The 24,969-nt window shown below is 38.9% G+C and overlaps 1 protein-coding gene across 1 annotated transcript in view; it reads right to left on the minus strand.

The window, feature by feature from the left end:
* VPS13B (vacuolar protein sorting 13 homolog B (yeast)) overlaps positions 1-24,969 on the minus strand; it is a 624,807-nt gene that overhangs the window by 99,515 nt on the left and 500,323 nt on the right. Inside the window, exon 41 of the mRNA XM_006760303.2 lies at positions 4,387-4,480. Coding sequence (XP_006760366.1) covers positions 4,387-4,480 — 94 coding nt within the window. The remainder of the gene's footprint in view (positions 1-4,386; positions 4,481-24,969) is intronic.

The following is a 24,969-nucleotide window of genomic DNA, read 5'->3' on the forward strand; positions in this document are numbered from 1 at the left end:
TTCTGCTGGGGAAGGGGTTAAGAGGTTTTATTCCCCCTCCCTAATCAGGGGAAAATCCCTACCTGGGGAAACAACCTTTCTCAGAGAGGTGATCTTGGTTAAAACACATAGTGCCAAGAAGGTGAGCAAACATATTAAGAATAGTATGCCATATATGCCAGGTCCCTTGAAACAGCAAGGATGGACCGGCTCCCGGCATCTTACTAATTATGCAAAGGATGCAGGGCCCTGAAAACTGCTAACTGGGACCGTTTCGCAGGCTGTGTTTGCAGAGAGCAACCAGGCGGGGATGAGGTAGTCTCTTTCTAGGACCAAGAGCAGGTGTGCTCTGAGAGGTGGGTGACAAGCTCCTTGCTCCTCAGCTGAGTCACCTATGGACTCCACACATAACATCCCCCTGGGTGCCCTTCTGCTTTTGCCCTCTTTGGACTTGGCGGCAAGAGAAACCAACGCAAACGTGATGCTCATGCTGCTTGCGAGCAATAATGGTCTTTGTTTCTGACTCAAGAGTCTTATGTCTTCCGCCAGAATCCACGAACCACTGACAAGCAAATTTATTAGCGTGAACAGGTAAAATCCCACACATTGACAGCAATTAGTTTACCAAAAATATAACCAGCCTGACACCTGAAAAGATACTCAACTTCATTAATACTTAAGAAGTTCAAAATAAAGCAATAATGTAGTATTTTTAATTCATTAATTTGGCAGTTTTGAAAGATTGACAGTTCCCATTTCTGTAGAGGTGAGAGCAAAGAAGGTGGGGGTGGGTGGAGGTGGGCAAAGGGGGAGGGGAGGGGGAGAAAGAGAGACACCTGCAAAAGTGGCACATTATTTTTAAAAATATTCTTAGCATCTAACAGTTCTGGGGACATAATAGGATCTTAATAAAAGCTTCCTGAAAGAACAGATTTCTCCTTAACCTTTCTTTCCTTAATAGTGATTCTTAATCCTTTAATGGGGATACATGTTTTCCCCACCTATAAGGAAGTTTCTTCTCTTTCAAGGAACGTGAGCACTCATGTGTGAAGAGGTGCCAGATGGGAGGAAGGAGAATGTATGCACTATGCACGAGAGGCTAACTGTGATGAACAGGCATATGTTCTGGTCAGTGGTAAGGAACACATCCATAGCATTCTACTTCCAGCTACCATTTCTTAAAATTCTTTTCTTGCTTTCCATGACTTCCTTTTTCTAACTTTCCCCTCTGGGTCTTTGTTCCTATATCCTCTCTCAGTCTGAAATACCCTACACTCTCTAGTTTCTTGTTGTCTCACACTTAAATCCTCCCCATCTATCAAGGTTCAAATGAAATACCACCTTCTTTTAGTGTTTTCACCTCTCCTTTTTCTGAACTACAATACTTTTAAAAAATGGGATCTGCTTCATAGCTCTTACCCCTGTATACCTCATGTCACAGTTATTTCTATATCTAACATCGTCCCTGGTAGACACATTCCTTGAGGGCATGATTTCTATTTGGCTAAAGCTATGGATTTTCACAGCACCTGGAAAAGTGTAGACAGTGAATGTTCAAAAAAGTTGCTGAATGAATAAATAAATAATTCATGAATGAATGAATGAGTGAATCACATACTGGGTGATTTGGCCCATCTCTGACACATTAAAAAACTTCACCACGAAGTATAGAAGACTAAAGCATGAACACTGGAGTCAGACCTAATGAAATTCAAATCCTGGTTCCATTAGCTATGCATTTTTGGGCAGGTTAATTTCTTAACATTAGTTCTTATACCTCTAAAAAGAGGAAAATAACAGAACTGTCATGAACTATTATGAGGATTACATGAGACAAAGCATCTCATTTAGTAGCACATCCTAAAAGTTTAAGAAATGTTAGTTATGAATTACTTATCCTTTTCATGCTCAATGAACACTTTTGAAGCATGGGTGCTACGATCAGTGGTAATCAAGAGTACTGGTTGTTAGGTTTCTTTACAATAGGTTGGATTTGGAAGAAAATAGTAAACCCCAAACCTGGGTGTTCAGAAACATTATAATCATAGTTCAACAGGTTTCTGCTGCATACCTGTTACCACATGTCTCTTCATGTTGGTTAGGACTTGAGAGATAAAGGAACATCTTTTTGCTTAATTCCTCTCTGGACTGCCAGTGACTGCCAGTGAGTCAGCCCTCTGGCTTAGGACACTCACAACCAAAGGTGGTAAGATGTGGGAAGTGGTGTAAGACATATGTGTAAGAATATAAAAGTTTCAATGGAAGAGGACAAATGAGTTTAGGAAAAGCATATTTAAAACACCTATTTTAAAATACAAATAATAGAATGTAAAGTTCAAAATCATCATTGTGGTAGAGAGGTTACACAGAAAAGGGTGAACATATACTTTGTTTCTGGTATTGTCTCCAGACGTTCTCCATTAAATTAATAAATAATAGCTCATGAGAATTAGCTGTCACGTTGGGAAGCAGAGTGGGGCCTTAAGGAAAAAGCCCTCGCAGTTTTGATGTACGAGGCGTGGGTTGGAATAGGTCCATACTTAAGGGAATCCAGGCTGGGAACTATTGTGGGCAGCCATTGGCAGTTTCATGGCAATTACAGTGGACTGCCCCAACATGGGCTTAGAGGAGAGCAACTGAGATAAATAAAAAAGAGAAATTTGGAAGAAAACCAAATAAAAAACTTTATTTAGTTTGCAACTATGTGTGAGGCTGGCTCTGTGGTTACATACTTCAATTGGAACATTCCAGGCTACTTTGAACATTCAAAAAACAATAAAAAAGTACTAAAGAAATACATCCCCAAATATGCCAGTTATGTGTTTGTCAGGATTTTCCTTTATACACCCCACTTTCCTTGGTTAACAAAGGGTTATTAATAAATTCGCTCCCAATGAAAATTCTGTTGAAAAAATTTTAAAGTTGTATGCCTGTAAGTGCATTTGCAAAAGTCACATATGAACTCTTTTCCCATTATAAGAATATATTTATCTTCAAAACTTCAAAAGAAAAGCTAGTAACACTGAATATAATTAGTATTTTAAAGGGAACTTTAGTCAACTGTCCATTTAAATATATATTGAGCCATAAATTTATAAATCTTATGGATATAATCTTTGTATCTTCCTATTTCTCCATCATAAAAAAATCTTGTTGTGGATCCACCCCACCGAGAGCTCCTGAGCATCTCCCTGCCCCCAAAACAATAAAGGTGTCACCACATCCCTCAACCCCCCTCCGTAAACAAAAAATCTTGTTTGCATTAACCCTGGCCCTGCCACTTGAATCACTGTTCTAAGACCTTGAGCAACTTATTTAATGACTGAGCCTCATCTGTGAAATGCAGCAAATAAAAAACCGTATTATTTTTAGGCCACATTGAGGATTTTGGGCCTTATCTTAATAAAATCAAAGGGTTATCTTAGAAAGGTTTGAAGCAAAGAAGTTAATGCAGCCAAATTTATGTTTTTAAAGCCTTTGGGTACTATGTAGGGATTACTGTTAGGATTAAAAAGGTCCAAGCTACAAACGTAGTAGCTTAGCATGTGGCTGGTGGCAGTGGAGTGGTATGTGGGAGATTCCTGGGACATAAAAATTTGGTGACTGATTATATGTGAGAAGAGGGAGGTGTCAAGAATGATTCCCAGGTTTTTGGCTCAAACCACTGTGTGGATACTGATGTCATTTAGTGAGAGGGAGGAATCACTTGTCTCGTGTAGAGGAGGGGAGATCGTGAGTTCATTTTTAGACAAACTGGATTGGAGGCCCCAATGAATGATCCAAGTGGAAATCTTGAGTACGGAGTTGGTTGTTCAGAGAGCACATGGTTATAGGGTCTTCCTGTCTTAACTTCTGCAGGAAATGGAAGGACTAACAACAGCAAAGTTTAGGGTATTTAATTAAGTAGTTAAACGGGATGTGAAGACAGAGTAAGATGAGGGATAGGCAGAAATCAGAGAACTATAGGTTTATATATGATAGTAGTTTACTAGATGACTATAGCAGGGCTTGTTGAGTAAACAGGATGGAGAGACTGAGAGAATGTGAGGGAGATTAGAATGCTGAAATGGATGATTCAGATGGCAGAGGACTTTTGGATGATGTCAAGGTCCAGGGCTGTGTGTGGGAGAGGGTAGTTAGATGGAGTGGGGAGAAAAGCACTAGGATGAGGAGATGAAGCTGGCGTCTGGCTGGGCCATTGGCCTGAATGCTGATGGCAGTGGAGAAACAGGCTGGAAGGCCTGGGACCAAGACTTCTGAGAAGGAAAATGATAAAGTGAGCAGATGCAACACAAGGGGTGAGGATGACATAATGAGGTGCAGTGAGTCTAGAAGAAGCCGAAGAATTTTACAGGAGGGTAGAAGGATAAAGGCAAGTGGCGTTGGTGAGCAAGGAGAACATCTCACCTCCTGACCATGGGATCCCAGAGAATCAACAGCCTCCACCTCAGCGGTCACAATGGTGCAGAGAGCCCCAGGGGACAGCAAGACTTCCTTTAAGCTAAAGGGGGAGGGAAATGCTTGAAGGAGAGGCTGAGGATTAGGTAAGTTCACTAATCACAGAGCAGGTGTTCGGCAGGCTCAGTGGGAGAGTTGGGAGGTGGAAGAGGAAGGAGGTTGGTAAGAGGACAGTAGGACACAAATCAGTATCTAGACAAGAGAGGGTAAGTCTTATCGTTTGAGTGGTGACTAGGAAGGAAGGAAGGGAGGCCTGTGTTGGAACTGAGTTCCGATTTAGGAGGGGTAGGGGCTATGCTTGAGCCTAAAGGTAGCCTACTGCTCCTTCCGGAGGCCTGGCTCGCATTCCGTGTTCTCCGACAACTATTCTTAAAGAACTCCAGGTATTTCTCCAAAAAACTCGGAGTACAGGGTCTGATTCATGATAGATGATTAATAGTTCTTAAATTAATCAATGCAGATAGGGGCTGTAAACGTAACAATTTTAGCTTCTTTTGAAAAGGTTTTGCTTTATATACTGAACACTCCACTCCCTTCAAATTATTTTGTAATCACACCCACTTTTTAACAAACTTTCCATTAGCTCACTAATCTTCCTTTCCCAGTGAGAAGCTGACATTTCCCAGCTAATCTCTAGGTTAGTAGTAACATAATTAAACTAAAAATCTAGTGCGGTCATTTTGTGCTTCATGTGGTAGCAATTAATTATTCTCAAGGAATAATTCTGGGCTCTATTTTATGTGATCTATTTAAAATAACTTTATTATGTGCTTTTAGGTTTGAAAGAGATGATGTGAATGATGTTTAGTTACATATCTATAAGCTGAGGATTTATTATTAATGCCGGCACAGAATAACTTGAAGGAAAGATGACTATTCCAAGAAAGTCTGGTTGCCAAAAAATAGTTTAGAAAGCCTGAATATCTAGTACTGAGTCATGAGAAGTGGGAAGACGTAAATTGGCTTCCCTGGAAAACATTCCACATGTAACACATGGTACATTTCAAATGACTGTCAAGATTATATATATTTTTATTACATTTTGTTTTCCTATGCATTATTTGACAGGACCTAAAAAATTAGCCAGCCATACATAATAAACCGTACTCTAAGCATATGTGGTCTCTGCATATGAATATATTTTAGGTTGTATATCTGCCAGTTGGTAAGAGCACGTGTATTTTTGCATTTAAAATGTTATTCCACAATTTGTTTCCATTTGATGGCTAATTTGGGAAGATTTGCATGTGTGTTGGTGATTTAAAAATATTTTTGGTACAAAGAATATTTTGGCACTTAATTTGTTTTTATTACTTAATAGTACTGCCAAGACTATTAGCAGGGTTGCAACTGCCCATGTGTCCTCAGAGATAAAAGCTCTGATTTCTCTGTGTAGGGGCTGCTGAGGCTGGGCCATTAGCCCTTTGCCCACTCAGTCCCACTAAGCAAACTAGGCAAAGGATACAGAAGTGTCTTCCCTGTATTTATGTGCACGATAACAAGAGATCTAGCCCTAACCAGTTTGGCTCACTGGATAGAGCGTCAGCCTGGGGACTGAAGGGTCCCAGGTTCGATTCTGGTCAAGAGCATGGACCTTGGTTGTGGGCACATCCCCAGTAGGGGGCGTGCAGGAGGCAGCTGATCGAGGTTTCTCTCTAGTCGATGTTTCTAACTCTCTATCCCTCTCCTTTCCTCTCTGTAAAAAATCAATAAAATATATTTAAAAAAAAACAAGAGATCTAGTAAGCGACTTGTTCTATTAGTCTGCCTCAATTGTCCTTTCCTTTATATTATGACAAAATAGAGGTAACTGACTATGTAGGGTTGGCCAGTAATAAAAGCAGCTGGAGTTTCCTTCAGGACTAAGTCACTAAAGCCTGGTTACAGCACAGGGTACTGCCGGGGTCCAACCCCAGCAGGTCCAGGGGTCCCCAAAGGTGTGGACGGAGTCGGCGAAGAAGGAATGACACGGAGACAGTGTTCAGTTGATCAGCAGCCTTGCCAGGATCTCTAGCCACAATCTCCAGCCAAGTTCTGTGTCCATGTTCTCTTGCTAGGTTCTCCAGCCACATTATCCAGGTTCTCCAGCCAGGTTCTGTAGCCATGTTCTCTCGCTAGGTTCTCCGGCCAGGTTCAGTCGCCAGGTTCTGTAGCCGGCTTCTGCAGCCAGGTTCTGTCTAGGTTCTCCAACCAAGTTCTGTAGCCAGGTTCTGTCCAGCATCTTTTGCCATGTTCTGTCTCTAGGCTATTGCAAAATTTAGGGCGTTTCTTATCTCCATTCCAGGGAGTAAAGATTATGTAGCATAAGCATGATTGTTTGTAGTTAAAGTGATTAACTACCCACCTGCCACTTAGTTAAGGGGTTTTACTGATTCCCGTCCTTAGTCCTATTAATCCCTAACTCCAGGGAAAAATCCCCACCTGGGGAAACAACCTTTCTCAGAGAGGTGACCTTGTTTAAAACACATAGTGCCAAGAAGGTGAGCAGACATATTAAGAACAGTATGCCATATATGCCAGGTCCCTTGAAACAGCAAGGATGGACCGGCTCCCAGCAGGGTACCATCTTTGTCACCCTCCCACCACATTTCCAGACTTATTGGGTCTCCAAGTCAATAGGTGATTACAGTTGGGGAAGAGCAGATGTTTTTCCACCACCACCTGTGTTTTTGGTAGTTGCAGTAATAATAATAATACTGATGGCAGCCTTGACAGATAAAACAACCTTATGAATAGCCATTTACAATTTACAAAGATTTTTCTTATACATTGTCATAGTGAGGAAAATATGCTTCCCATTTTACAGATAGAGAAGTTAGAGAACTGTGGTTTAGAGAAGTTAGGTAGTAGGTCAAGATTACACACTTAGTTAGTGTCAGACCTTTGGCTACAAATCCTACGCTCTTTAAACTAGTTACCTTTGTATTAAAGAAGAAAAACAGACCCCATAATGTGTCATTAACAATTTTCTGTCCCATTTTCTTTAAAGTGAATTCTTAGGAAGAAATCTAAATGCAGAATACATTTTGATCTTTACCATTTATCCCAGGAATTTATAGTTGGCAATTATTATTCTCTTTAGCAGACTTTTCCTTTCAGCATTTTGAATATTTTACTCCTCTGCCTCTGGCCTCAATGGCTGCTGATGAGAAATCAGCTGCTAATCTTACTGAGTATCCCTTACATATGATGAGTCACTTCTCTCTAGTTGCATTCAAGGTTTTTGTTTTTTTAAAGTTTGACTGTGCTTGGTGTGGAAATCTTTGAGTTTATTCTATTTCGAGTTCATGGAGCTTCTTAGATGTGTCAACTATGTTTTTCATTAAATTTGGCAAATGTGCAGCCGTATTTCTTCAAATATTCTTTCTTCCCTTCTAAGACTCCCATCATGTATACTAGTATATTGATTCCCTTGATGTTATATTCCACAGATCTCTGAGGCTCTGTTCATTTGTCTTCATTCTTTTTTCTTTCTGTTCTTCAGACTCAGTAATGTCAATTAATGTAACTTTAAGCTCACTGATTTTTTTCTCCTGCCTGTTTAAATCTGCTGTTGAACACCTCTAATGAATTTTTCATTTCAGTTATACTTTTCAACTCTGGGATTTCTTTTTGGCTCTTTTTTTAAAAATCATTTCTATCTTTTTATTTATATTCTCCATTTAATTAGACATTATTGTCTTATTTTCCTTTAATTCTTTAGACAATGCTTTCCTTAGATTCTTTGAATATATTTAAAACAGTAGCCCGGCACATGAACCCATGAGCCAGTAGCTTGCTGCCACCCTCCTGTAGCTCTCTGCCCGCCGCTCCACCCCTGGCTTGTGCCCTGCTGGCTCCTGTAACTCTCTGCTGCTCGCTGCCCCACCCTCCTGCTGATCTGTGATCCAGTCGTTACACGGTAGGTCATTACATAACAACCATTTGCATATTGCATCTTTATTATATAGGATAGGTGGTTAGCCCTGCTGGGTAGCTTAGTTGGTTAGAGTGTCGTCCCAATATGCCAAGGTTGTGGCTTTAGTCTCTAGTCAAGGTACATACAGGAATCAACCCATGAATGCATGGATAAGTATAACCATAAATAGATCTCTCTCTCTCTCTCTCTCTCTCTCTCTCTCTCTTACCCCTTCATCTCTCTCTCTCTCTCTAAAAATCAATCAACAAATTAAAAAAAAATTAAAGTAAAGATCAAAATAGGTGGTTAAAGTCTTTGTCTAGTAAGGTCAACTTCAGGGTTTCTTAGGTACAGTTTCCATTGATTGTTTTTTTCCTGTACATGGGCTAGACTTTCATATTTATTTGCATGTCACATACTTTCTTGGTCAAAAACTAAACATTTTAAATGATATAACATTTTATTATATTAGTGATGTAATAAAATAGTAATAAAATAGTGACACAATAAAATAGTAATATCATTAACTATATTACTATTATTATATTATTAGTAAATAATGGCAACTGTGGAAATCTGATTCTCTCTCTTCCCCAGAGCGTCCTGTCACTGATATTTGTTGTAGTTGTTTGCATGTATTCTTTGTCATATGGTCAGTGAAGTTTTTACTCAGGGAGCTTAGTGGTCAGTTAATGATTAGATAAAGATTTCCTTAAAGGTTTGGAACTAGTAAGGCCATTGCTGGGGGGCTGTGTGTGCCTATTGAGGCATGCCTTCAACTCTGTGTTAGCTTCCCTTCCTACTTGTGCAAAACCTTAAGAGCAACCAGAGGTGACAGTGCAGGGCCTTCTCAGGTCAATCTTGAGCATGCACAGAGCCTGGGCAGGTGCATAGCCACACACATGTGTATGCTCTTCTGGTTTCCAGGAATTTTATGGAGCTTTCAAAATTCTGTAGCCATCTTATCCCTCGGCTTTTCCTTTTAAGTTTCTCAGCTTAAAAGTTTATCTGTGATCCTGCTCCAAGCAGCCTTTACATTAATTTCCTTGAATTCTTTCTGACTTCCATCTCTAGGGATGGTGGAGGGAAGGCTTTCACAGTAGAACATTCATAGGTGATAACTCTTGAAAGTATAATCATTGTGAAACTCTTATTTTATTAATAGAAAGTTATTTTACCTCATTAACTAAGTAAAAGTATATATTGCATTTATAGCAATGTCAAGGTGGTGATAAAACCAAATATATTCTCTAGTGGAGAGAGCACTGGAAAGATTACAAGTAGATAGGTTCAAGAGCTTTCAATAGATGAGTGGAAGAGAGTAGGGAAGTGGATAGTTAGGAAATAGAAAGTGAGGTCTGAGGATGTAATAATGGATTGATGGATGACTGAAAGAGACCACGTATGTGTAGAAATGAGAATAAATAGCAACATGAGCATTAAAACCTAGTAAGGTAACAAACAGCTTTGCCTCTGTGTAGTACAGAAGAAGTTTCTATTTATGATTGTGACTGGACTTAACTATCCTTTAAAACATGAAGAACACTTCTTATAATTAGTTATTTATAATGATAAGAGAAACATATTCATCACACACAATCAATGCAGTTAAATAAAGATATTTTTCCAGAGTTAATAAGTAAAAATCTAATCTGATAATGGTATTTGTCAATTTTTTTGGTGTGTCTATTCCAAAGTATAAATCTACCATTTAACAATGACATAAAATACAAATATGTTTGCAATCTCAAATGTTTTAGTTTTTATTTCTAAATAATATCATTTCTTTTTACATCTATCTGTTTTTTAGTTGATTTTGAAGAAGGAAAAGAAAGCTTTTATACATCTTCAACTAATAGAAGCCATACAAAAAAACTCCAAAAACGTAAACTATTGGAACCAGTTGAGAAACCACAAGTATTCAAATGCAGGAAATCATGACTTTATAACATTTTAATGTGATCTACTCTTGGGAAACCAAGTTAACCAAACCCTATTTCTGTACAGGAAATATTCCAGCATACAGTTGTAATGCACTGTGGTGGAGTGGCACAGCTGCAGTGTTCACCTGTAATGCCTCACTGGTATTGTGGCTGACTGCATTGCATCAGGCTGCTTTCCTGTCCGGAAAGCCCTCTAAGTACAAACAAGACTCTAAGTCCAGATTTTATTTTCCCTTGGTATCAGGATATGGTAATTTAAGAGCCCTGAGAAATACTTTTAGCCTTTAAAAGGAAATATGTAACATTCTTTTATTGGGATCTATGTTTGGGTTGGTTTTCAAAAAACTTAACATATGACCCAGTTATCTTATCAATTTATCAAGCTACCAAGTTTCAAGCAAATGCAGGTGTGTAATATGACATCTTTCAAAATAATATTTTTCCTTAAAGAGAAATAATAAAAATGTATTAGGAACTTCCGAGTCAAAACTAACTTCAGCAGGGGACTGTACTTCTGTAAGGTTTCTTTTAACGAGACTCAAGCCCTAAACTCAATATTGTGTTCTTATCTCATCTCTAATTATCCAGGTATTTTATTCATTTGTAAGAAGCAGTCATCAGGAAGAGGTTAACTGTAACCTAAAGTTAATTGCTAACTGGTTTTGTCACCTTGCGTTGAAGTCACGACCAATCTGAACCTAATTTTCTTATCCATAAAAAATTAGGAGGATGGGATAAGATTACTTTAGCTCTTTCCAAGTCTAAAGTAATATATAAACACAGGGTTTGTGTTTTAAGTCTATATTTTAGGAAGAAAGTTTATATTTTAAAGTGTATGCTGTCTACCAAGATTGACATGATTTTATTCAATCTTAGCGGTAATTCTGTAAGTTAGTAAGAGTATAACCATTTTACAGATGGAGACAATAACTCTCAGGAGGGTTAAACAACGTGCCCAGGACCTGCAATGATAGTAAGTTATGGAGCCTGGACTGTTGGATGCTAGGACCCAGGAGCGCATTCATCTCATGATACTGACTCCGGTATTTAGTTGCCTGATTGTGGCAGGATTTCAAAAATATGTAATCTGACAAATAAGCAATGCTCATAAACCAAATATAGTTATACTGTGGTAATTTTCTATATAGCTATTTATAAAAATTAAAAAAAGTTCAAATACGGTAATCATAGATAACAGCTCTTAACAAACCTTTATAATAAGAAAGAGAACTACAGTACAGATAGAGTGAGCCTTAATAATTGGAAAGAAATCAATAGAAATTACAGAATAACTTTTAAAAACCAGAAAATATTTTACAACAAAAAGCAGGCTTAGCATATTTTATAAAGGTTCGTTATGAAGTCAAACCTTTAGATCCAGCCCTTTTCAGTAAAGGGCTAGAGAGCAAACATTTGAGGCTTTGTGTGTATGTTCTGTTGGGACTACCTGACTTTGCCTACTGGGGCATGTAGATAGTAACTAAATAAGTGTGCCTGTGTGCCAATAAAATTTTATTTACCAAAACAGGTGGTGGGCTGGACTTGGATTGCAGGCTGTAGTTTGCTGACGCCTTGAAGAGTGTTGTTCGATAGAGGCCCTTTCGGGCCCATGTCTGTGAGGAGACAGTTCTCCACAGGCCTGTCACATTTCCACACACCTTCGAGGCGAAGGCATTGTCTTTGTTTCAGGCTACCTTTTGAATCAAATATGTATAGCAGACAGCTATGGGAGGCAGACAGTATCTCCCTACAAAAAAGGGGAAGGCATGCTTATTGTCTTTTATAAGAAGATTCAGGTTCCCAGGTTCCTTCCCCATCCTGTGTGTCTAAGTGTCATCTGGCTCTCTTCATGTCACCTGTAGGGAACTGAGGCTTGGGGAACTGACATGTATGCAGACAATCGGTTGTCGGTAATAAACTCTCCTTCGCCTCTGATCTAGAAGTCCCATATTTTCTACCAACATCCATGAGACTGTGGCAGGCTACGTTGTTAACTTGTAAATGGAGTAAAACTCTGATGCTCCATAATTTTTGACAAAATCTATAGTTTATTTAACATATATTTTTATATGTACCACATAATTACACACATATATAAATGTCTGTATAAGAATGAGATTAATTAGCCTATTAATTAAACTTAATTTATTCACCAAATATTTGTTGTTTCTGTGGTAAGGGCAAGTGAGAGGTACAATGGTTGGCAAGATAGACATGGTTCCTGACTTCCTGGGACTTACAAGCACGTACATAAATTTTAAGTGCCTGGCATTGTCAGAAACAATTTAAAATATATATTTTTTAAATATATTTTTTACACCAATTACTCCATAGTTTTCTGGTAAATTTGGATTTGTCTCTATTGTCTACGTTTCCTAAGACAATCATATTCTCAAACAACCACCTCGACACTGTAGTCCCAAAGTGGGCTGCAAAGAGTAGTCAGGCATATCTTTAATACAGACCCTTACAGGAGACATGAACGTCTGTGACACTGATTATGATTCTTTTCCTATTATCTGTCATGTCAAATTTGCCTGAAATAATGACTTATAGTAGTTTAGTGCCAATCACTCTTAACCTTATACTTCCCTGATTTACCATTAAGAACAGCCATAGGGTGTTAGAAAATATGTCTATTTACATACCAACTGAACATATCGGACCACAGCTCTGCTCACTTGGTTTGTTTTTAGGTTTCAGGTGGCGAGGGAACAAAGAAGGCTCTCATAGATATCTATAATTTTCTAAGTCTTGCAAAATCATCTCTTATAAAATCTACAGAGAGGCAAATTTCCTGGGCTGGAATGACTGGCTTTTTCTTCATGAATTTACAGATAGAATTTCTGGCTGTACTGACCACCATTATTTGGTGGTGACCTAGGTCCTGTTAAGTAAGTCATCATGTAGAAAGAATGTAATGTGGAAAAGATGAATTTTGGGAGTGCTTTTTAGACAATTTAGTTAAGTTCAAACAAGGCCTAGCCTAGAATATAAGCCACAGACACCTAATTTGCTGTTTAGGGCACATCACAGGCTTTATGTGATGAATTTTTCTCTTGAGATTCATGGAAAGAAGCAAAATGTAAAATAGAAAACTAACAAATAGTATGGACAAAGGCAGAAAAAAAGAACCAATAACCAGTTGTGCCCATAGACCTGTTTTTGTATTCACAGAGTCGCCGGCACCTTCTTGGGTGTTCCCCACTCTGACCCTCTTCCCCTAACCCTGCTGCCCAAGGGGAAACAAGTATTCTCGGAACATGTCTCTCTGAGGAAAAAAACCCCACACAAAACACAAAGAACAAATTCTTCTATAGTCCACAAATATAACCAATTCTTAAACTTTAGTGAATAATTAAAATAAAGGACATTGATTTTAGAGACTTACTTTTAGGGTTAAAAATCTATAAACATTTCTGCCATGTTACACAATCATAAAATATTTTAAACATCTTGGTTTTCATTTATAATACAAAAACTGACTATTCCAAAGAGCATCAGAATGATTTTATTCCTGAATGAAAAATACAGGATTTTGGATTCTCTAAAAGGTACAATCGGGGGCAGGTCTGATGAATTGAGAGCTGGTATGCATTTCCTTGAAGCTAATGAACTATGATTTTTTTTCTTTATTTCTGCAACTATATATCTTCACTCACAGAACTTTATTGTACCTCAACTGAATATTATGGTTTAATAGTTTGATCTAAGTATTTAAAATTCTTCTGGCTAAAAGCCAAATTCAAAACTTTTTTGTACAATAACATATCTATTTCTAACTTCTGGCCTGCTTCTCCCTTTGGACCTCATCCCTGACAGACATCTGTATTTTGTAACTTTTCCTGCTTTCTGGCTCTGAAGATACTCTAGTTTTGGCCCAATAATTCTTTTCTGTTTGAATTCATTAGCGTGAGAATCGCAGACTGGAAAGGACTTTGGGAGGTCATGTAGGCATCAACTTGTTGCTCTGGACAGCACTAACTCCAAACCAGGAAGACAAATGATGTTTAAAGACTTGTGGAGAAGATTTTAGGATTTCTCTCATCTCATCAACACTGGAGTGCTTAGCATGCCTCACTATTAGAAAATGCTTTGTGATATAATTTTCATTTTGTAAAAATGTTATTTGGCAGACATCACAGCTTTCTATAAAATGAATTACCATATAGCTTATATTTTTAGTCCATTAAAAGGATAGTGAAGACTGAACTAAATTACTTGCTGGTCTCCAATGGTCCAGAACTGGGGCAAGGGAAGTACTCAGGTTACATGACATTAACATCGCTTTATTGATAATAATGCACATGTTATAGATGTTGTCATTCTCATTTAGTTTGGTCTTTAGTTTTAATCTATCTTATCTACTACAAACAAATGAGAGTATTTTCTAAGTTAATTTTTCATAAAAAATGCCTAATACCAGCATAGCTGGGTTCACTTACTAGCTATATGATTTTTAGCAAATTCTATCTGCAGTTTATTAAGTTATAATGGTGATATGGAATGCACAAGATTTGGGAAGGGCAAATGAAAGACTATAGGTAAACTGCCAAACACAATTTTGGCACATAGAAATTGCTCAATAAATGCAAGTTGCCTCTTCTCTCTTAGTGAAAAATGAGTCACTGAATTTATTTCTGTGAGTTGGGGAAATTGATAACTAACAATCATAAACATCGATGGATGTTAAAACCAGCATGTAAAAGACTGATGTGGACTACAAAGTGATGGATCAGACTAACATCACCTGATCAATTTTAACATTGCCAGAAGTGAAATAAGCTGACATCATGTGCCCTGTGTTGTGATAAAGTAGGAAGATAACTGTGACACTTAGGAAGTATTCTTCCCCCAAACCTCCCCCCTCCTTCTAGCAACTCAAATCTAATCAAGCTTCTATAATAACTATTACAGAAAATAGGGGAGGATAGAGAAAATGTTAGGTAATATTATAAGGTCAAATGAGTCAAAGTACAGAAGGTAGGAAATTCTATAGGTCAAATGATCCCATCTCTGCAACAAATACATGACATAGGGGAGAAAAAAGAGAGATGGAACTGCTATAGATTAAAAGAGACATAAGAGCCATACCAGTCAAATGTAATGTGTGGATCTCAGTGGGACCCTGATTCAAACAAACCAACTCGGAAAAAACATTTCTGAGACAATATGGGAGAAGTAAATATAGACTCTTATATGACATTAAGGAATTATTATTAATTTCATTGACTATAACAGATACTGAAGTTATGTTTAAAGATATTTACCTGTTAGCAATGATTACTGAAGTATTTATGGTGAAATAACATAATACCTGGGATTTCTTTTAAAATATTCCAGAAAAACAATAATAGCACCAACAAAAAGTGAGCAGGAAAATAGCTGTAACAAGGACAACAGGCTATTATAATTACTAAAGATGTGTAAGAGACATGTAGAGTTTATTATATTGGTCTCTCTACTTTGGTATATTTCAGATTTTTCACGACAGAAACATTCCCCCCCCCCCCAAGGAGAATCATCAAATTCCCCCTCCCCCTCAAACTAAAATTCATAAAATGATAAAAGTCTTTCTGAGAAATAATGTAAAAAGCATATCAATCAAGAAAATTTAAAATCTGTGCTTGAAGCTTCCTTCAAAATTAGTTCAAAAATCATTTTAGGAGATAGAGCTCACATAACAGAAATAACTTTGATGAAATCATGCACATAACTTAGAAAAGGCCAAATTTATACTGCATCAATAAAAAAAAAAAAGAAAAAAAAGAAAAGAAATAAGAAAGCTAAAAAAGGTGCCATCATGGAAAAAATATTGGCTAATCATATATCTGATAATGGGACAATATCCAAAATAAAGAACTCATACAACTTAATATAAACAAACAAAAGGTCAGAATATCTGAATAGAAATTTTCCCAAAGAAGACATGATGGCCAACAGGTACATGAGATATTCAACTTCACTAATCATCATGGAAATGCAAATCAAAACCATAAGGATATATCACCTCATATCTGTTAGGATGGCTAGCATCAAAAAGACAAGAAATGACAAGTGTTGGTGAGAACATGGAAAAATGAAGGCTCTTGTGTACTGTTGGTGGAAATGTAAATTAGTTCATTCAAACAGTATGGAAGTTCCTAAAAAAAATTAAAAATAGAAGTACCATATGATCCTGCAATTCCACTTCTGGGCATTTATCCAAAGAAAATGAAAACTCTAACTTGAAAAGATATATGCACCTCCATATTCACTGCAGCATTATTTACAATAGCCAAGATATGGAAACAACCTAAGTGTCTACTGATAGATGAGTATATAAAGAAAACATCTGACAAAATGTACTTTAAAACAAAGGCTATAGTAAGAGACAAAGAACACTACATAATAACAAAGGGAACAATAAATAAGAGAATACAAACCCCGTAAACATTTATGCACCCAACACAGGAGCACCTAAATATGTAAAGCAAATCTTCATGGACATAAAGGGAGAAACTGACAGTAATTCAGTCATAGTAGGGGATTTTAACACCCCATGGACATCATCTTCATGGACATAAAGGGAGAAACTGACAGTAATTCAGTCATAGTAGGGGATTTTAACACCCCATGGACATCAATGGATAGATTTTCCAGACAGAAAATCAACAAGGAAATAGCGGCCATAAATGACACACTAAATCAAATGAGTTTAATTGATATCTTCAGAGCATTTCACCTCAAAGCAGCAGAATATACATTCTTCTCAAGTTGCACATGGAACATTTTCTAGGACAGACCACATATTAGGACACAAAACAAATCTCAATAAATTTAAGACTGAAATCATATCAAGTGGCTCCTTTGACCATAATGGTATGAAATTAGAAATTAATTACAAGAAAAAAACTGAAAAACACACATTTGAAAGCTAATTAGCGTCACTAAACAATGAATGGGTCAAGAAAAAAAAAATCAAAAGATACCTTGAAACAAATGAAAATGAGAGCACAAGATCCCAAAATTCATGGGACAAAGCAAAAGCAATTCTCAGAGGGAAATTCATAGCATCGCAGGCCTACCTCAAGAAGCACGAAAAATCTCAAGTGAACAAACTTTACACTTACAGGAACTTGAAAATGAACAAACAAAGCCCAAAGTGAGAAGGGAAGGAAATAATAAAGATCAGAGCAGAAATAAATGAAATAGAGTCTAAAAACACCATACAACAGATCAATGAAACCAGGAACTGGTTCTTTGAAAAGATAAACAAGATTGACAAACCTTTAACCAGACTCATCAAGAAAAAAAGAGGACCCAAATAAAGAAATACAGAGGATTCTAAGAAAATATTAAGAACAACTATATGACCACAAATTGGACAATCTGGAAGAAATGGGTAAATTTCCTAAAAGTATACAATCTTTCAAAATGCAATCAGGAGGAACAGGAAATCTGAATACACATACTGCAACTAGTGAAACTGAAGCAGTAATAAAAAACAAACCCCAAAACAAAAGTCCTGGACCAGATGGCTTCACAGGAGAATTTTACCAAACATTCAAAGAACTAATAACATATCCTTCTCAAACTATTCCAAAAAAAATCAAGAGAAGACTCCCAAGTTCATTTTATGAGGCCAGTATTATCCTAATTCTGAAAACCAGATAAAGACACTATAAAGAAAGAGAATTTAAGGCCAATTATCCCTGATGAACATAGATGCCAAAATCCTCAACAAAATATTCGCAAAACAGATTAAACAATACATTAAAAAAATCATACACCATGATCAAGTGGGATTTATTGCAGGGATACAAAGTTGGTACAATATCCACAAATCAATAAACATGACACACCACATAGACAAAATGAAGGATAAAAATCACATGATCAGATCAATAGATGCAGAAAAAGCATTTTGTAAAACTCAACACCTACTGATGATAAAAACTCTCAGAAAGTGGGAAAAGAAGAAATTTATCTTAATACAATAAAGGCCATATATAACTCCACAGCCAACATTATACTAAATGGGCAAAAACTAAAAGCATTTCCTTTAAGCTTGAGAACAAGACAAGTATATCTGTTTTCACCATTCTTATTTAATATAGTTCCAAAAGTCCTAGCTATAGCAATCAGAATTCAAAAAACGCTAATACCCAAATGTCCAATAACCTATGACTGGTAAGTGAAATATAGTATATCCATGCAATGAAATATTATTTGGCAACAAAAAGGAATAAAATACCGATCCGTAATACAACATGGGTGAATTGTGAAAACATATGCTTAATGAAAGAAGCCAGTCACAAGACTACAAATTATATGGTCCCATTCATATGAAATGTCCAGAATAGGTAAGTATAGCGACACAAAATAAATTAGTGGTTGTGTAGGGGTGGGGAGTGGGGGACTGGCGGGTGACAGCTAAAGCACAGTAGGTTTCTTTCTGAGATGATAAAAATGTTCTGAAATTGACTGTGGTGATGACCACGCAACTATGTGAATACGCAAAGAACCATTCAATTGCACCCTTTAAATGAGTGAACCTGTGGTATGTGAATTTTATTTCAATAAAGCTGCGAAAAATGCTAATAGCATGAGAGAACCAAGATTTGTAACATTGACTTTGATGTAGCATATGAAGGTGTTGCTATAAAACATGTAAGGTTCTCAAGTTTGACATTTTTCTAACTAGGAGTTGAATTTAAAAATTGGCAGTCATGCATGCTTGAAAATATAGGACATAAGTGAACTTTTAGACCCATGCGCCTCTATGAAAACGATGGGTACAGAATGTGTGGCTTGTAATCAAAGCTCAGTTTCTCTCCAACATTCAGAATCTAGGGCAGAACAAGAGCAAACTGGCACCTGGAGAAGGTAAGCCCTTCGAGGAAAGTAAGAACTGCTAACACAAAGCACCAACTACGCACTGGACACTGTTCCTCTTCTCACATACAGCCATCGGTTATTTCACCCAACAACTCAAAGAGGCATCAACTATTATTAGGCCTAACTTATAAGTGACGAGATCCAGCTTCTATGCCCTTAACAGTTGGGCTATATGGCCTCTCTGTCTTCCTTTTCTCCTGCTTGTTACTTTCTTCAACAATGTAGCTTTTAAGAATTAACTTATACTTCATGAATAATGGCATTTACTGTGACTCTAATGGGGGAAATATTGCTATTTCTGGGGGAAATAGCTTTGCTATTTGAGGGAGAGTAATTCATAAACAGATTATTATAGACCATCAATTCATATTTACTGTCCTTTCTTTCTTTTATCCCCAAACCTTTTTAATGCAGTGCAGCAAACATCAAACACTGACGGCTAAGCATAGTTCTTCGTTTCCAGAGAGAAGTACCCCCCACCCCTTTTAATGCAAGAGTATTTAATTGGAAAAGAGAAATAGGCTAATAAAATGTCTACCACCAAATAAACTGACAGGACAGAAATGACTTCAGCATTCTTCCAGTTTGCAAATGTTTTCCATTTACTTTAAAAGCATGTCTTATTGACAGATTCCTTCCCCACCTCGCATTTTTTTTAGGGCCGGGAATGCTAGCATTTTAAACTACAGTATCTATCTATCTATCTATCTATCTATCTATCTATCTATCTATCTATCTATCATCTATCTATCTATCTATCTATCAAAAGTCTCATTTGCTTTTTAAGTTTTCACTGGGAGTCCTGCTTCAGCAGACCATTCACCAATGCACTGGGGAAGGATTTCTCACTGCAGCACAGACTAAACGATGGGCTTCACAAGTAGGCAAGAAGCACACAGGTCCCAGGACTGGCAAGCACCTAGGTCCTAGGAGATTGAGAGGTCAGCAGGGACTGCTAGTGGTCGGTCTCCCAGGAGCTCTCCTGCCCTTCCTCCTCAGCAAGTAAGTCCCAATGTCCCCTTTAAGTAGGAATAGCCATGTGACACAATTCTGGATTCTGGGATGCTGTCAGCATGTGTACAGGGTGGGGGTTCCAAGACCTATCCTTGAAGGAAGGAGGGATGCTCTTTTTGGCCCCTTCATCTTTCTGTGGTTGGAATGAGGACAAGACACTGAAGCTGAGCAGCCAGGGAGGAGGAGCAGGTGCTGGGGCAGCGGAGCAGCAGGAAGCAGGGGCCTGGGCCTCATGACCAGGTAGAGACTGTCACAGTCCTAGACTGCCTACCTGAGACTGCTCAGCTGTGCTGGGAAAAGAAACGTCCGTGTTGTGCAGCTGCTGCTACTTTGTATTTTCTGCCTCTTATATCTGAACCGGATCCTCATTGACACAGGGCTCAGGAGCTGTGGCAGTGTTTCCTCTGGTGTTGCAATTCTTTTTTTTAAATAATATATATTTTTATTGATATCAGAGAGGAAGGGAGAGGGAGAGAGAGATAGAAACATCAATGATGAGAGAGAATCACTGATCGGCTGCCTCCTGCTTGCCTTCTACTGGGGATTGAGCCCGCAACCCAGGCATGTGCCCTGACCAGGAATCAAGCTGTGACCTCCTGGTTCATAGGTCAATGCTCAACCACTGAGCCACATTGGCCGGGCTGGTGTTGCAATTCTTCATTCAAGATTCACGTCAAGAAACACCAATCAGAAAGGACAGACACACCCCTATGTTCACAGCAGCACAATTTATAATTGCTAAGATTTGGAAACAGCCTAAGTGCCCATCAGCAGATTAGTGGATTAAAAAACTGTGGTATATCTACATGATGGAATACTATGCTGCTATAAAAAAGGAATTTTTACCTTTTGCAACTGCATGGATGGACCTAGAGAGCATTATGCTAAGCGAAATAAGCCAGTGGAGAAAGATGAATTATCACATGATCTCACTCATTTGTAGAATATAATGAACAACATAAACTGATGAACAAAAATAGATCCAGAGACAGAGAAACACTGAATGGACTGTCAAACCTCAGGGAAGGCAGGGGAGTGTGTGTGTGTGTGTAAGAGATCAACCAAAGGACTTGTATGCATATATATTAGCATAACCAATGGACACGGACACTGGGGTGGTGGGAGCTTGTCCTGGGGGGTGGGAGTGGCCAGGGAGGGGTCGATGGGGAAAAAATGAGACATATGTAATACTTTAATCAATAAAAAAAGAAATTGAAAAAAAGATTTACGTCAGTTACAGGAATCTATAACTTCAGGAAATTATATGTTACATCTTGTGTGTGCTCATGTACTTTTCAAGGAGAAGTGGCCATGATCATTCATTTAACTTCTTAGATGCTCAGCTTTCTTTCTGTAACAGGGGAGCACAACACTCCTCTGGGCAGAGTTGATGTCAGGAGTCCATGTAATTTGTATGCACTGCACAGCAGTGAACAGTGCCTAGCATAGTGGGTCCCCCTATTTACAAAATCTTATACAGTCTGATACCTCTCATTGAGCTTCAATGTAGCAGCATCTATGACTTCTCCTACTCTCTCTCATTAACTTACCATGTTAATTGCCAAGAGCACAGATTCTTTCTCTACAATGTCTACTGCACTCACTTCTGTTCTTCCGTACCAACTGCCCCTCCGCCCCCAGCTTTACAGCCTCTGTCATCTCCTCTCTGAGACCCCGAACAGGCCAACAGACCTTCTCATTTGGGTTCCTCTTCTACTCCACATTCTACCAGACAAAGTCCTGAACTGCCAATGGTTCTCCAATACAGAGCAACTGAAACTACAAATTCAATGCCCTAGTAGTCAAGGTAGCACAACACAGAAGAAACCTTATGGATTCATACAAACCTAGGCTTGAGTACTGGTTTTACATCCTTACTTGCTCTGTGATCTTGGGAAAATGTTATAACTTCTCACAACCTAAGTTACCTTAGCATGAAATAGAGACAACAGCACCCACTACACAGGTTTATAGTGAGGACAGAAAAAACATGACATATAAAAGAACCAGTTTGGTGCCTGGTACATAGTAGGTGCTCAATAAGTTTGGTGTTTGCTTCTTTCCTCTTTGAAATGGACATACACTACAAAGGCATGTCTGCAGCCATCACTCCTCCACTTACCTCTTATTTGACAACATGTGCCAGTTAAGTCAGATTATCGGCCACTCCCCACATGAACATTGTCTTCTACTCAATTCTGAAATTTGCTCATACTAATTATTTTTTCAACTGTTCCCCCCGCCTCCCCTATTTTATCTGATGGAATCCTACTCAGCCTTCAAGGACCCCCTGAATTACCATCTTCTCCACGACCCCTCTTCCTGATATTTCAGTCTGACAGAAACCCTTGTTTGAAGAGGCACATTCTCGTGTGTCTGCTATGGAACTTCATAGTTTGCTTTGCCTTGATTTGTGTAGTTGTTATCCCTTCCAAAAGACCATTTGCCTTGAGATCAGAACCATAGCCCCATCCACTTCCGTGTCTCTCATGGCCCTAGTCCAGGTCCTTTTATCTGTATTTACTGAGTTATCTCAGGTGGAGCTCTTTTAATATTTTCCCAGATCCCCTGTCATATTTCACAACATTGTGAGGACAGGATGATTGAAAGTGGGTTCAGGGAACACTCTATTTTAGGTTCCCCCTCACTGTCAAAAGAGAAGGCAATGACTTCTGGATGCAAAACTCTTAGTAGTGGGCCCAGTACTGTTACCCATAATTCAAAACCATTCATTACTGTGTCCATTGGGTGCACACAACTTCCCTTTATTTCCTAAGAGTCTGGCTCTGCCTCTTACTTCCCAAAGCCCCTAAGACTTCTTTGTCTTTTCTGCATTTCAACAAGAATGAATCTCCTCTCTGCCTTTGAGTCCCCCCCTGAAATGATGGATGGGAGCTAAGCCTTCTGGACACGTCAGTACAGCTGCCAATGGGCAGGAGGTGCTTATAAAACAAAGTTCAGGATTCTGCGAACATATGTGCAGCCATAAGTGACCCGCCCAACACAGCTGGAAAGAAGCACCCGAGGACGCGTCCCTTTCTTCTTTGTAAGCTGCACAGAGGAGGCAGATCACGTTAGATTGCGAGTATCTCTCAGAGGGTTCTCTCCTACAGCGTCACCAGTGCTAACATAACCTGGCCTACCAGGCCCATGTGCTCTAGCCTCACAGGAAGCTCATAAAGCCAGGTTTAAAGCACAAAAGTCTAGTTTTTAATTTATTGGGTCATATCGAGCATTACTGTCTGACTTGGAACATTCTTCCATGTAATTAATAACTAGATTCAAATCCATACAACTATAAGGTTTAATGAAGCTTTAGTTCAGTCTGTGGGTAATTGTGCAAGATAAAATGTTACTAGAATACCAAACACAATTAAATCACCACTAAGCTACAGACATTAAGCATCACACACTGTAAACTTAATTTCAAAAATAGCAAGTATTTTCTATGTAAAGTTCCCACACATCGTTAGAGCTGGGGGAGGAGCCAGACCCTGTGCAGCTGCCTGTGAGCCACACCGTCCTATATTAGGAAGGAAGCACGGATCAAGACAAGGTATCGCTTAAGCATCTTGGGGACAAGAAAATATCTCATGTGTGTCAGTAAAACACACGTGAAGCTTGCCTAATCTATATGTTGGGAGGATGCGGGGGAGGACGATGAGAAGATTTAAACAGTGATGTGAGGCTTTTCTCCAGATGCAGATGGCCTTTGATGTGCAGAGAGAAACAGCTTTGCCAGAATCTGCAAAGGGAAAGGCTGAGAAAACCAGAGCAAGAATGAGTCAACTTTTCAGTGAGGCAGTCTTTCTAGGGACCCTGTGCTGGGGCGATTCTCTAACCACAGCCCATCTACAAAAGGATCCCATGGAGCTGAGCACACTGTGCGGCCTCAGAGCCAGTCAGCCTGGACAGAAACGCTCAGAGTGAGGCCAGTACTGACCCTGAGAATGGCCACAAGTGCAGTAAGAGAGAGATGATATAGAGTGGATCCCTGGAGGTAGCTGTGAGGTCACAATGAATTCACAGCCGTGCTGGTGAGTGTGACTCCACACCCATGGCCGTAGTTGAATGGGCCAAGCTCCTGACACAACCAGTTCAACCAGGGAAGTGGAACTGGACTGGAGATTGAACTTGGACCTCTGGGAGCTGTGGGGAGACTACCAGGTGGCCTAGAAGCTGGGCGGGGCAGCTAGCCTGTTAAAAAGGAAGAAAAAAGCAAATATGGGCAAAGAGCAGAGAAAGTGAAGGGAGCAAATATTCCCCTGGGCTCCTCTCTTCCAGTCCTGGCCCCATCTTTCCAGAGGCCCAGCAGCATTTTGCCCTTGGTATCCTCAGATACAGTGGGGAGACCCTGTTTTGCTAAGCCAGCTTTAGTGCCAGTGGGGTTTCTGGGTTTCTGCTACCTGCAACCTAGAGGACTGTAGCTGACCCTGTAGCCACGGGAAAGTGCTGTCTTACAGGAGCTGTTCTCAGGCAGTGAGAGCAGGCCATCAGTCACTGCAGAGGCAGCATTCGGACAGTTATTGCCATTAACAGATGAGAAACATGAAAATTTCTCAGAAACAGGGCTTCCTTGGTCTCATATAGTAGGACCCAGGTTTCTTAACCGATTGCTAGGATGACGATGATGACAATAGTCATGACAGCAGCTACTATTTATCTAGTGTAATAATAATAATAATAATAATAATAATAATAGAGCCTCTAACTGTGGAAAGCACTGTGCTTGGTGCTTTACCTGCATTATCTCTGCCCCTCACAACTCTTGAAGGCAGTGAGAGTACACGATTGCTT

The sequence above is a fragment of the Myotis davidii genome, unplaced genomic scaffold (genome assembly GCF_000327345.1).
Source record: "Myotis davidii unplaced genomic scaffold, ASM32734v1 scaffold497, whole genome shotgun sequence".
Lineage (NCBI taxonomy): Eukaryota > Metazoa > Chordata > Mammalia > Chiroptera > Vespertilionidae > Myotis > Myotis davidii.